At 35.9% G+C, this 14,163-nt stretch overlaps 1 protein-coding gene across 1 annotated transcript in view; it reads right to left on the bottom strand.

Moving 5' to 3' along the window:
• Positions 1-460: 460 nt before the first annotated feature.
• The window catches only part of AHR (aryl hydrocarbon receptor), a 63,482-nt gene continuing 49,779 nt past the window's right edge, over positions 461-14,163 (bottom strand). The window contains exons 7-11 of the mRNA XM_069007071.1: positions 13,325-13,527; positions 11,555-11,664; positions 8,803-8,944; positions 6,749-8,039; positions 461-3,584 (exon numbers count right to left, since the gene is read on the bottom strand). Of these exons, the coding sequence (XP_068863172.1) occupies positions 3,429-3,584; positions 6,749-8,039; positions 8,803-8,944; positions 11,555-11,664; positions 13,325-13,527 (1,902 nt within the window). The 3' untranslated portion in view covers positions 461-3,428. The remainder of the gene's footprint in view (positions 3,585-6,748; positions 8,040-8,802; positions 8,945-11,554; positions 11,665-13,324; positions 13,528-14,163) is intronic.

The following is a 14,163-nucleotide window of genomic DNA, read 5'->3' as shown; positions in this document are numbered from 1 at the left end:
CTAGTATTGATTCTGAATAAGACATTTGTCTTAATACATTTTACAAGACAGTGGTGTAGTTCAAGCCAATTAAATTCTTGTCCATCATGTCACTAAACTGAAGAACTATTGTAAATTTGGTAAACTGCATAGGGAATTACAGTGAAACATTTGATTTAGCATTACAAACGATTTAAAAGATTATAATGCAAAGCCAACATACCACACAGGAAACAGTAATATTAGCAAATATTATTAGAAATAAACAAATTGTTTTCTTAACCTAATGCCGCTACTTATAAACTAGCAATAAACAGTAAATACCAACGTAATGTAAGTACCAATGGCCAGCTACAGATCACAAAAGAGAGTATGCTTCTTTTCAGCAGCATCAATGAAGAAATCTGTTCCTGCCTCAGTACTGGTTAACTGTGGATTTACTGTGAGTAAGCAATGAATATAAGAGCCTTCCAACTACTAATTGTGGCTTGCTATTTACAAACTTTATTTATAAACTCATTTTCATGCAAGTATAAAATACTAATTCCATGGACAAATACACATTTTTTCACCACTCTAAATTATATACATTGTATTTGCATCTAATATTCAGAGAAGTGCAAAGTCCACAGTGACGTAAATAACAAGTTTTGTAAACTATTTTAGATGACGAGCTCTCAAAAGATATTAGTAACCATATGATAATGTATTTTTTGTATACTGCTGAAATCAAACATTTTTGTAGTAAAAGAACATACATTTCAGCTACATTCAAGTGAATATTTTATTACAATGTATTATGTCTTACAAACTTTAGTGGAGATGAGCAAGAGCGCTACAGAACCATACCTTAACGCAAGAGGTGTATTGCATGGTATGTGCAGGCATAGCAAAGGAGGGAGAAGAACTGGGAAGTAAAACAAGGTAAGAAAACTTGTACAAAAGCAGAGAGTAATACTGACTAACACTGGGTTATAATCTTACTTATAACAGGCCTGAAGGGCTAATAGAGATCCAATTCAAAAACACCTGTGCACTGTAGGTACAGTTTGGTGCAGATCAAGAGTGCGCTAATACAGTCAACGTTGTACACGTAAGATAATGCACAAAATGTGCTGATATGCATATAAACAACTAACTTGTTTACATTAAGTAGGGCAGCACAGTTGTAGTACTGCATCCTTGGCACTTAGTGATAGGACAACAGGTATTTGGTTTAACTAAATTCATAAACAGGATATATAATGGTTTGTAAGATGGAACACATACATTATCCCTTTCAACCTTCTGGTTTTACAGCATTTTTCTAATTTTCAAGTTCAAATGCAGACATGATACACTAGCTAGATATGGAAGACGCTTCAGATATTGGCTTAAAACAAGACCTTCAATAAAAAAAAATAGACAGAATGAAGGATTAAGTCAAATGATATTATGTGAATTTGTTACAATTGTCTTGTGCTGAAAACAAAATCTGAAACATTATTAAAAAAAAAAAAAAGAAAAAAGAACCTTATAATAAAACCCACAATGTCTTTATGGGCTTTTCCTGAATAGTTACTGCTTCCTTAATGTCCCTTTCATATATGCTAATTTCACTTAAAAGAACTGCTGAACTTATTAATCTGAAAAGTTGTAACTAAGTTAGAAGTTTGGCCTAATGTATCACATCACACAGAATGGAAGAAAATAAGCTCTTCTTCAGAGAAAGCATGTTTCAGCTATGAAAGGATTCCAATTTCAAGTGATTGTCCTTTATTAAACAATATTAACAACTATCTGGAGGGAGCCAATTTACTTTTGCCTGTTTCAAACAAACTAGCTAAATTGCCATTTTACATTATATTTAACAAATGTAATAAAATTGTTCTTAACATATAACGATGTAACACTTTAAAATTAACTGTTTAAAATATTTTACAAAGACATTTTATTATATATATGAACTATACAACACACAAGAGTATGAAATATTTTGAACATATACACATTTCTGTATTTTTCAAGGAGATTATTATTTTGCACCAAACATTGGTGTCTGAAATTTTAACAGTCCTCAGAAAAAGCAAAACAAAACCCCAGAATGTTTAGTGGATATGTTTAGTTTGGCTTTTTTTCCTGAAAATAAAACCTATTACAAGGAGAATTTCTCCAATTACTTTTTTCTTTCCCCAATTTCATATTTTGCACAAAGCTTTACAAATGGATCAACATACACAAGAAGAATAACCTCTCTGTTCTTTGCAGTGCAATTTGCCAGGGATAAAACTGAAACCAAACTGACCCTTATCCCACTATTAACATTGAAAATTGCAGTTAAAATAATGTCAATATCAATCACTATTGAGACTTCTTTACCCCTTTTATTGAAAATGCAATCCTTTTCAATATCCATTTTAATGAAAATATTTGCATAGAACAGCCTTGTATTATTTCTAAAGAACATTATGAGCATTTTAACACAAGATAAGGCACATGTTTTTCAGCATTAATAATCTAAAACTAATCCTGAGGATCTGCTCCTCCCCCTCAGCAAAATCTGCTTTTTAATATACCCTGTATTGCCTGAAGAAAGCAGAAAAGCAGTATAGAATAAACTCAAATTCTTTAGCTGAACTAAATTCAGAACATTAACAACTCCTGATAATAGTGTAACAAATCCACAGATGAATTAAGTCACTCTCTAAACAAATAACTGTTAGAGGGAAAGAAAAAAAGACACGGCCAGTAGCACTGTAGATGTTAGCTAAAAGTTCACAATCTAGAGATGACATTTATAGTGAGTTTTGCTAAAATAAGCTCCCATCAGAAACAAGGTAGCTAAATTGTGAGGCACTTAAGGTTGACATGAAAAGGAGGAATGCAAGGGGTCTGTTTCATAGAAAACCTGAAGTTGCATATCATATCCTTGTATTAAGCCTTCTATTAAAGTGCTAGAAATGGAGACTTAAAACAAAAGGATTTAAATATAAAATAAGTGATTAAAGAGCTTAGTATGCATTAAAATTAAGTGCTTTTGATTCTCATTAATTTAGAGCTTTTTAATAGTTTTTGAAAAATAAAGTCTGGGAATAATTCACGTGTGAAATCACCTTCCTTGTGCCATCAATGCTATTTGTAAAGTGCCCAATTATTTTCTAAACAACAAAACCATTTGCCTTATCTTATGTTGTATAGCATGACACAGTCTGTAGTATGTATGTAATCCATACTTCACGGACACAGTCAACCTGATGCAAAACAGCACATGCATACTTTTAATTGGAAGATTCAATTTCACCTGTCATTCTCAAAAGCCAGGTCTTAAATTACATATCCACCCGTATATAGTGCAATCAACCTCATATTCTCAAAATGCAATTTAGCTGTTAAAGTCTGATGCTCAAAGAGAGACTTATCAGAGCAACCTGACGCCCAGACAAAATCACAGATGGAGCTCTAGATCTGAATCAGATAAATCCACTAGATGCCAAATCTGAGAAGGATCTGGGTTCTTTTGGATGATGAAGAGGCTGAAGATGTGTAGCAGTCTGTGCATTACTGATCACATCTAACTGAGAGGGATATGATTCGTTTACATTTCCTCCATTGAAACCATTTTGGAACTGGCAGGAAAAAAAGAATATAAATGGTTAGCATAGGAAACCAATTTATTTATAAGTATTTAATAATCCTCCTAAAGACACATTGGATGAAATAATCTTAAAATACATTGATTAGGTTTAATTTTTTTTAAAATGATGAATAATGAGAAGTTAATTTGCATTAAAGTAGGGACTGAATCATCAGTGAATCTTACCCATGTTGAAGTCAATGGGAGCCATACTTCTGGTTAAGTACAGAAACAATTCTCTTATCTAAAGTGCAATATAGTTTCTATTTTTAGAAAGTACAGTCTGACTGAGAACTCCTAATTGTCATATCCAGCTGTTACATTTTAAAAGCAACCTATTTACATCTTTCCATGCCTGCAGTGGGATCCAGACATTACAGCTCTTCCAGGAATGCACATGCAGTCCTATCCATAACCTGAAGCATACTGTGTGCAATCCACAGGCTGAAATGTTGCAGGGTGGGCTTTTTGACAGTCTTCATACAGACAATGCCAAGTAAGAGCAATGAATGGCTTTCATCAGTCTTAAAAAAATTGTTCCTAGGATTATTTTAATCACCTAATGTAATGCTTCCTGTCATGCTATGGACTTTATCTACAAAATACTCAATTCGGTCATGCAAAGAAAATACAACAAAGTATTTTAAACATTTCCATCATCTCTTTAGGAGCAGCTTATATCATAAGTACTCATTCATTCAAGATTTGTTTTTAAGAACATGTCTCATACATTCATTCATCCATCTATCAAATTATGCTGGGTATTAGTTCTTTTTTTTCCTTCTATGCAAACATTGAAATTTGACTAACTGTGCCCAATTCTTCTAACCTTTTAACAACAATTATGTTTTTAATCAAAGCTGACACACTTTTAAGAGCATACACTAGGATTATTTCTGACAGAAGCAGGTTATTTTAAAATTCTTCATTAATAAGATGACCATGCTCATTAAATTTTTTAAGAATGCTCTCAGCACAGAATCAAGTACTTAGGAAGGTTTCTCCTACTTAATAAAGGAATACTGATCCTAAACAAGCAGCCAAACTATCACAGGCCTTTCTGCCCTTCTCCATCTCTGAAAGTGATTTTAAACTACATTGGCTATGTTCCCACCACAATTAAAAGATAGGCAGAAGGTCGAGGCACAATAAACCCTTCTGGATTTCTAATCCCATAGTCTTTTCATGTAGAAATCAATGGGAGTTAGAAGTCTGAAAAGATACCAATCATGGCTTGGATAGCAACATCTGTCCTCTCTCTGGACTCTAACCACTGACAGGGATGTCAGCGTGCTAAACACAGCCACCAAGACTGCCCTACTTTGGTTTGGCCGTGTGAATGTGGGCTCAGACAGCAGTATCCTATCTGCTTATTCACAAGAGGCTTCTGCTTATACAGTGCTACCCAGCCCCACACAGCATGGGAATACCCTAACAAGAGGGGCTGAATTTGGCTCTGAACAACTTAAGTAAGGACAATTTTTCACAAAGTGGCTTTTGTTCATTTTTTTACAACAACAAACTGAATGTCCTATTATTATTGCAGCACAGCATTCTATTAAATATGAAGCAATAGACATAATTTTTTCAGAGCTGCTGCCTCAGTCATTAAATGTTTTATAGATAGATGTGAAGAAAATGCAAGGAAGAAAATAAAAAAGTAGGGGTCATAACAAAAATGATTAAGGCAGTGTAACAACAAAATAATCTGCAACATAAATGCAATTGAAACTAACCATTAAAAATAAAGAAATGGAATTGAAAATGCAATGGCTGTTCAAAACTGATGCATCACACTAGTACAGCTTTTGTGAAAAGAGTAATTCTTTGTTATTATAAAAATAAACTTGGATGGCCCTGGAACTTCCCTGCAACACTATTAAGAAGCACTGCAAAAGACTGAACACCGAGCACAGCCAGGCAACGCACAGCCAAGCAGTGCTCAAGCTTGTGCACTGCAGTTTCTCAAAGTCACTTCATGCAATTTCAACCCTGGGAACTCAGGGAGAAGCCATTCATATTGCTGAACTGTCCTATATTTTAGGTAAATTTCTGCAATTCTGCAGTTGCATTCTTTTCAGCAGTGAAGCAGCTTTAAAAAGGGAATGTTTTGTACTTGTATTAAGCATGTAAAAAAATGGATATGTTCTAAATTGCATTCCTCACCTTTGTCTTGCATAGGTTAAATGCCAATTAATACTTTAATTCTGCAAATGCTTATGCATGTGCATAAGCATTTGCAGGATCAGTACCTCAGAACATTAACTCATTGAGGTAAAACAAACAAAAAAAAGAATTATGGTTCTGTACTTTAGCAGCATTAACAGAAATAAATGGTACAAGAGAAAGCACTTCAAGAAAGGTTATTCAGAAGCAGGAATTAGTAATTGAATTTTATTTCTAAGTTAATTTTACCAATGAAGAACCATGTTTACAACTGTGCCTGTGCTACAGCCAGGATCCTCTCTTCCATGACTTTTATTGTGCATTCTCCTTGGTGAAAAAGAACCAGTTTATCTCACTGTGAATATAACTTTTTCAAACTCTGTTTTCTTCAGCAGATAATTTGGACAGCAGCATGAAGAAGCAGCTGACTTTCACTTATAGCAATATATAAAAAAATTTTTGGAGTAAAATTGTGTATAGAAATTAAATAGTTCATATTTAAGGCCATTTTTATGATATTATAATCTAATACTTTCACTAATCCTAAAATCATTGAAGGATCTGAGTAGCTAGACAATACTAACACTTTTTTTTGATCCTTACAACATATTTAATGAATATTAGTGTGCCAAGGAAACTCAACTCCTCTCAAAAAGGTCAATTAGCAAACTCCAAGACTTTGAAAATTCTTCTTTTGCTCCTATCAGGAAAATTACTGGTAGGTACCACAGACTAGTTCGTTCACTCTTGATTAATACTGCCAAAAAGAGCTATCAGACTCTCTATCAGGCACATGTATATATAAACTTGACCGAATGCAACTCTCTTCATTCTAAGGAACAAATAAAGCAAAGACATCCACACACTACTAACCCATCCATTTCAAACTCAGCAATACAGTCACAACAAACTGCCCCCCAGCAGCCAGCCAAAACTATAATATAAACTCAATTCAAAATGCAAGCAATGCAGCAATACTGTTTACCATACCTTGTTCCCCAAGGTTTGTTGTTGTTGATTTGTCATCACAGGATCATACTGCATTTGATCCACGCAGCTGGGCTGTGCCTCCTGCGTGCATGGGTACATAGAAACAGCGCCTGCATAGCATGTTTCAGGAGTGAGCATAACTGACTCAGAATTTATCCCACACTCAAGGTTTTCAGGGACTTGTGGCAAACAACTGAGAAAATCCTCAAAGCTGGAAGAAGCAGCATAGGTCGTTCCATCAAAACCTGCTGCAGGAAAATCCATTTGAGCAAAATTAGAAAGCTGTGGCATCATCGCTGTGGGTTGCTTGTAAGGAACAAAGTCTTGCCTACACTCATAAGGGGAAGTGTTTACTTCTGATTTGTAAGAGAACTCAGATGTAGTGGCATGCATGCCAGGGAACACATATTGCTGGGGCTGCTGCTGTGGGCAGCTAAGAGGCATGCTGATGCCAGAGCTCCAATTTGTGAACATCCCATTGACTTGCATATGTTTCATCTTTTGACAGAGCTGCTGTTGCTGCTGCTGTTGTTGCTGCTGCTGTTGTTGTTGTTCCACAAGCTGTTTCTGGTGCTGATGAAGTTGATGTGGATCTAAGTCTTGCTGTACCATGCAACCTTCATTCTGGACCAAGGGCTGCTGCTGGTTACAGTCTGAATATAAGAAGTCAGATTTATTTAAGGAATCCTGAACATAAGTCAGGATTTCGTCAGTTATGTTGATGTCTCCAATATCATCCACATCAGATAATTCAGTTTTAAAAAACTCCTCATCCTGCTGAATACACTTTAGATCTTCAAAGTCAATACCCAGACTTTTCATGATGCTGTACAAATCACTGGTTTTGTTATCCTGAAAGAGTGCTGCACTGTCTTCAGGAAGTGGAACAGTACTGTCCTGGGAACACTCCATCAGCTCCCGTTTGAGAATGTTGTGGTTTCCAGCAGGTAGGAGATTGTCTGTCCAGCCACTGCTAACAACACCACCCAGTTCATCCCTACTGTCTGCAAAGAAGTTCCGCTCAAAAGAAAGTTTATGTGATGCTGGAGGGCAGAGATAAACAGACTCATCTTGCCTTAACATGACACCTAGGAGGGAGTTTGGATCCACAGAATCATTCTGTAGCATTGCTTTGGCTCCTTTTCCCACTGTGCTTTTACTCTTCGGTTGAGAGGGGTCCATAAGGCTTGACATAGGGAAAGAGACCTCATATAACACAGCCTCACCAGTGGCAAACATGAAGGGCAACTTCATGTTACGCTTCCGTAGATGTTCTGCCCCTTCTTCATCTCTGAAAATAAATCAGATATATAGCATGGTACTGTAGTACTTAATAGTTACTCTAATGTTTTTGTCCCCCGGAATTAACATAAAAAATGAACTATTCTATTTGTAGGCATTTTTTGAATTCCTACCTCAACTCAACTTGGGTGAGTTAAACCAAGAGACAGATTATGAAATAAGGAGCTTATGACTGTAATACCACATTTACATATTACATTTGTAATTAAATTTAGATAGCATACACCATTTTCTGTGCATTATGGGCTGAAATGAAAATAAGTAGGCTTTGTGCCATGCATTAAGCTTTTCTTGGTGTAGCAAGTAAATCAATACTTGAAGTATCTCTTTTCCTCCATTTTACAGACTCCTTTGCAAAAATTATTTAATTTATTTAACAAGGCTGAATTCCATATTATGCAGAACATAGTTCTGCACGGAAATTCAGGACTGAATTTCTTTGTTATTCGTTGTTCCTTCTACACAACTGCAGTTGGATTTCTCAGTTTTTGTTCACTGGGATTGAATATGGTGGATGGAATAACTTCATGCTTCTGCTGCTGATCTTGTTCTTTATAAGAAATCAATCTGTCTAAAGTTTTATGCAAAAGGATTATGCCACAAGTTCTGAAATGTTTGTTAGCAAACTGAAAGAATTTTGGGAATTTGGAATATAAAGGGTATTAATTTAAAAACAAAAATTCCTTTGTGAACATAAACAACCTCCAGTTTTCAGTTTTTGAAGCCTACTACTTTATGCAATGATGACTTACGTAAGAGGTCTTTGCGTGGCAATGATGTAATCTGGTCTTCCATTTTTGTAGACAAGACGTGCATTTGCCTGTACCCAGGCCCATCGATTTTCTTTGGTTAAAAGCCTAAATACAGTCATTCCACTCTCACCTGTCTTCATCACTAAAGAGTAAGCATACTATTTACTGTCCAGCAAACAAAATCACAAAAACCTGTATGTCATGAAAGGAAATCCATCTGCAGAGCAATTCTACAAATCTCATGTCCTCAATCACCCAATTCCATGTGGCACTAACACATTCCCAGTGAAACAGGATGACTGATCACTTCAATATGTCTAATTTACTGGTAAAATAAAAGTCAAAACTGCAAGATATCTGCTACAGATTGGCAGCATTCTATATGGGGTTTTGTCCATTATTTCTTCAATAACAGAAATTAGTAAATACTAGAACATGCAAATGACAAAAGCATAAGTCTCTCTTACCTTCAAAAAAGTGACAATTAAACAATTAGAAAACACTTAGTTCTGAATCCAATTCTTTCACATATTGACTGGTTAATGCAGAGGTACTTAAAAATCTTATGTTACATTCCCACTACCACTAACTATGCTTGATGAACATAGTACATTTTCATGGTACATTTCTGTATTGAGTTTGAGGCCAGGTTTTGGTAGCAATAGGGGTGCCTACAGGGGTAGCTTCTGTGAGAAGCTGCTAGAAGCTTCCTCCATTTCCAGCAGAGCAGATCCCTGGCAGCTCCAAGGTGGACATGCTGCTGGGCAAGGTGGAGCCAATTAGAAATTGTAGTAATGACTCTGTGATAACATTTAAGAAAAAAAAAAATTATTGTGCAGATATAATTGTGGCCAGAGAAGAGCAGGGTGAGAGTATGTGGGAGGGACAGGTCTGCAGACACCAAGGTCAGTGCAGAAGGAGGGGCAGGAGGTGCTCCAGGTGCCAGAGCTGAGATTGCCCTGCAGCCCATGGTGCAGCCCATGGTGAAGCAGCTGTGCCCCTGCAGCCCATGGAGGATCACGGGGATGCAGAGATCCACCCACAGCCCATGCAGGAGCCCCACGCTGGAGCAGGTGGATGCCTTAGGGGAGGCTGTGAACCTGTGGGAGGCCTGTGCTGGAACAGGCTCCTGGCAGAGACTTGCAGACCCATGAAGAGAGGAGCCCATGCTGGAGCAGATTTCCGGGTGGAAGGTGTTTTTAAGGTCTTATTTCACTTCTCATTATCCTGCTCTGTTTTTGTTAGTAATAAATTCAGTTAATATCCCAGATGAAGTCTGTTTTGCCTGTGACAGTATTTGGTGAGTGATCTCTCCTGGTCCTTATCTCAACCCATGAACCCCTCATTATATTTTCTCTCCCTTCTCCAGTTGCAGAGGGCAGCGATAGAAAGGCTTTGGTGGGTGCCTGGCCTGCAGCCAGGGTCAACCCACTACAGTCTTTTTGTTGCTGAAACCCAGGATCATGAGGATTTTGAGATAAGGAGAGTAATTGGGAGAGGTAACAGGCAAAACGAGTACCGAGCAATGTCAGACAGTAGAATTATCACGGGGAAGTTTTGTTGTAATTGTGGTGAAGGGACAAAAGGTGGATTTTGTGCAAATTGTCCAATTTTGTTCTGTGTTGTGATGAACTTATCTTGGTTTTTGTGTGGGGAGCTTCAGCTTATTTTGGCTGGTTTTGTTGTTCGAATGAAAGGTTGTATGATGAATATGGATTTTAAAGATAATTCTTAAATATGTGATTCACAGAGGTGAGGGGTGGAAGTAATACAATGGCTCAAAACCCCTGCATTTCTAGACAGAAATTAAATAAAATGTATTAGGAAAGTCTAAGAATATAACCAAAAATCCTAGCTACAAAACTTTTCTTTATTTTAGTCTTAGCATCAAAAATGTAGCAAAACTAGTTCTTTAAGACAAAATTTCAAACCATTCAAGTTTCATACCCTTCTACTCTGGAATCATTTCTTTGTTATTCTTTATGAAAGAAACAAAACCACTGATGAGCAACAGTGACTGAGCTATACCTGAAACAGAAAATGTGCCTAAATAGGTTGAGAACAACCTGCTGAGGGGTATTATCTAATTGTCTATGAGGGGATAAAAGAAAAAAAAAAGAACTTTTCAAGCGAAGTCAGTAGAAAATAAAAAGTACCATAATATTCTGAAGATGATTCTGTACATTCAGAAGATAACTTTGTTATAACTAACAACAAAAGTAAAAAGCTGAGTCCCCTAAATAGTTGTATATCAGATAGCTGATGCTTATTTCCTTAACACTATACTTCTCTCCATAATTGTTACTTAAACCAACTCAAGAGGTCAAGAATTAAATTCAGAAATGTTTGGACACTAGCATGTTAAATCAGAGATTAATTTCCGGTAAAAATCTTACACCAATATCAAAAGAAAATGCTTTATTTAAAACTTGCTAACAGGAAAGCTATCTTTGGTAGTCCCCTTGCCCAAAGAAAGTTGCTCAAATAGCAGAAGTTGGGTTGAGCAGAAAAGGAAGTGAGAAGAGCAAGATGTGACAGAGACTGGAATATATATCCTAAAAGGGACTAGATATGAATATAAAACATTTCTTCAGCTAGGGTAGGTTTTTAGATGGAGAGAAAAAACACATGAAATGAACAGTGTTCTTTTTGTTAACAACCTTTTTTTTTATACTGTACTTCATATTGCATTCATATTGAAAAAATACTCCATGCTTTGATTTTTCAGCTATTCTTAGGGAATGAAACTTACTTCGGATGTGATTTTCAGCACAATAAAGCATATCAGCTGCATGAATAAACTGGTATCCTGTTCCTCTCATACACAGCTCTGCTTCGGTGTATCCCAGGACAATCTTTCCTCTGGAAGGTAAAACCAAAAAATTGCAACACGGCTGATGAACCAACTCACAGAATGAATGTGAAGCAAGTTAATTATGGCTAGAACATTTCAGACACAAATGCTAACTACACTTTGTTCCTATATCAATTGTATGCGGAAGCAGAACAGCTCCAATAAAAGATACAGTGCACAAATAATAAAATTTTAACTAGTCTGCCAAGTTGCCTTCAGTGACTAGGGCTGGGTTCACAAAACCATTAGATCATAAAAAAAACAGTGGATGCCTACAGCTGGACTCTCAATTCCATACTATTGAATATATTCACTCCTAGCAGTCAGCTCCCATTGGTTCCAAAGAAAGAAACTATTTCCTTAGCCATGTTTCTTAGAATTTACCTATAGGTGCTTGTGTGTAGAATTAAGTAGGGGTTTAACTTTAGTTGTCTAAAACTTCTTGCCTAAATTAGAATTTTTAGTACCTTAAAGTTCAAACCCAGGTGTATTTCAGAATTACATTCCGTTTGCTATCGAGGGGCTTGGGACCCCTGTGTTTGCATTTAAACAAGATATGACTCAGAGGACTACTAGTGATAGTCATGTTTGACCCTGGCAGCTAAAATTAGAGAACTTTACTAGAGGCTGGGGAGATGAAACACTTAACAGAATTCATGTGATCTCTGTGCAATACATGATAAAAAGACAGTCAAAAAGAGACTTAAAGGTTATTTGGAACAAAGAAATGGAGATTCAAAGACAGAAAGGTAAAAAAAGGGGGAAAATAGGGATGGGGAACAATATACATAAAAGTGTAAAATAGGACAAAAATTGGAAGTTTCAAGTGAATGAAAATATCAGAGGAAAGAAACACTTGTGTTAACATTTTCTTAACTTTTACTTGTATCAGCTTAGAGAAGTAAAACATTTTGGTGTCTAAGTAGACAGAATACCAAGTAATTTAACTGTATCCTATAAGTACGCATGGAAACCCATATGTGAGACTCCACTGCAAATGAAAGCATTGTCAGTCAAAAATAGGAGGGAGAGGAGAAGGAAGGAAGCCAGAGGTTTTTTTTTGATAAAAAAGCATCCTAATGGGCTTCTTGCCATGTTGATGCATAGTAATATTATTTTGATCTAGTAATGAAGTAGTGTTTCCAAATTTTTCATAGGGAAAAAAATGGTTTGGAAATAGGTAAAAGTCATAGCATAAAAAAATACTTAATTAGTTTATTTTGAAGAAAAAAAAATTCCATTTTATTTTACACCTATTTGAACTGAAGGAGAAAATATGCATGTAAAATGAAATGAAACACTTGTTCTGTCAGTTCTAAAGCCAAATTTCAAACCAGATTTAACATGAAACTTTTTTTGTTCCCTAATTCATTAGTATGCTGTCTTTTGGGTTTTTTATTTTGGGTTGGTTTTGTGGGTTTTTGCTTTGTTTTTCTAACACTGGAGAGTCAGAGAGCACTATGCCATTTCCAGGAAATAGACTATGGCAAACCCATTTCTCTTTCCTTGTTAGCAGGGCTGAAGAGAAAAACCTTAATAGTTTATAAACAACCATCACTAAAACAGTTTATATACTGAAAGAGTAGCCTGCTTTATATTTCAAATACATACTTGAAACCTATCTCACTGGCAGATTACTAGACTGTTACCAGAATAATTTATACCTACTTTGCATCACAGCCAGTAGGTGTGAAATCCAGTTTGTGTTTAGTTCTGAAGATGAAGTTTTTGGTTCGTATCTCAAGGATAGATGGTGGCTGCAGGGGAGTAGCTACTGCAAACAGAGCAAGCTGAGGAGACAAAGTAGCACCATCCTTGCCTTTCTTGTTTTGTCCATGAAGAAACTTTAATCGTCCTTGAAAATTCATAGCCTTAGGATGAGGAAAAAAGTAATTGTTATATGCTGGAGATACTTAAGAGCAAGATATTTCTGTTTTGATGGAAAACATGTATTTTTCATTTTTTTTAAGACCCATCAGATTCAAGCTTTATAGGATAGCATACATAAAAGTTAGCTAACAAGTACAGAATACTGCTGTTATACCCCTGTGTCACTTCAAGATCTACTAATAAACTTACTGGAAAATTAATTAATGGGAAGATTATTCTGTAAAAAAAACAAAAACAAAAAAAAACCCCTGAACATGTAGTAAGTAATAAATATCATCTGGGGCTTCTAAAATTCTAATGAACATACATACATATAACTATATCATTATTTCTCTTGCATATATGTATGTTCAATTTTGCAGTTGTAAGCAATTCTATTTGTGAGATATCGCAGAGGGTGATAAACCCATACTTGCTTTAAAATCTAAATAATTGACTAGCAAAAAAATGCATTAAAAAGAGCAAGGACAAACTTTCCCAAAAACGGAAGAACTATTGTCCTGTTAATTACTATAGCTTATTACATCTCAACATAGTCAACTTGATACAAGAAAATACTCTTGCAATGCCTTTTTATCTGCAAATCACACAGCACTTTACAAAAGCAGTTGCTTATT

Source organism: Aphelocoma coerulescens, chromosome 2, assembly GCF_041296385.1.
Source record: "Aphelocoma coerulescens isolate FSJ_1873_10779 chromosome 2, UR_Acoe_1.0, whole genome shotgun sequence".
Lineage (NCBI taxonomy): Eukaryota > Metazoa > Chordata > Aves > Passeriformes > Corvidae > Aphelocoma > Aphelocoma coerulescens.
This window is presented reverse-complemented; position numbering and strand designations above follow the sequence as displayed.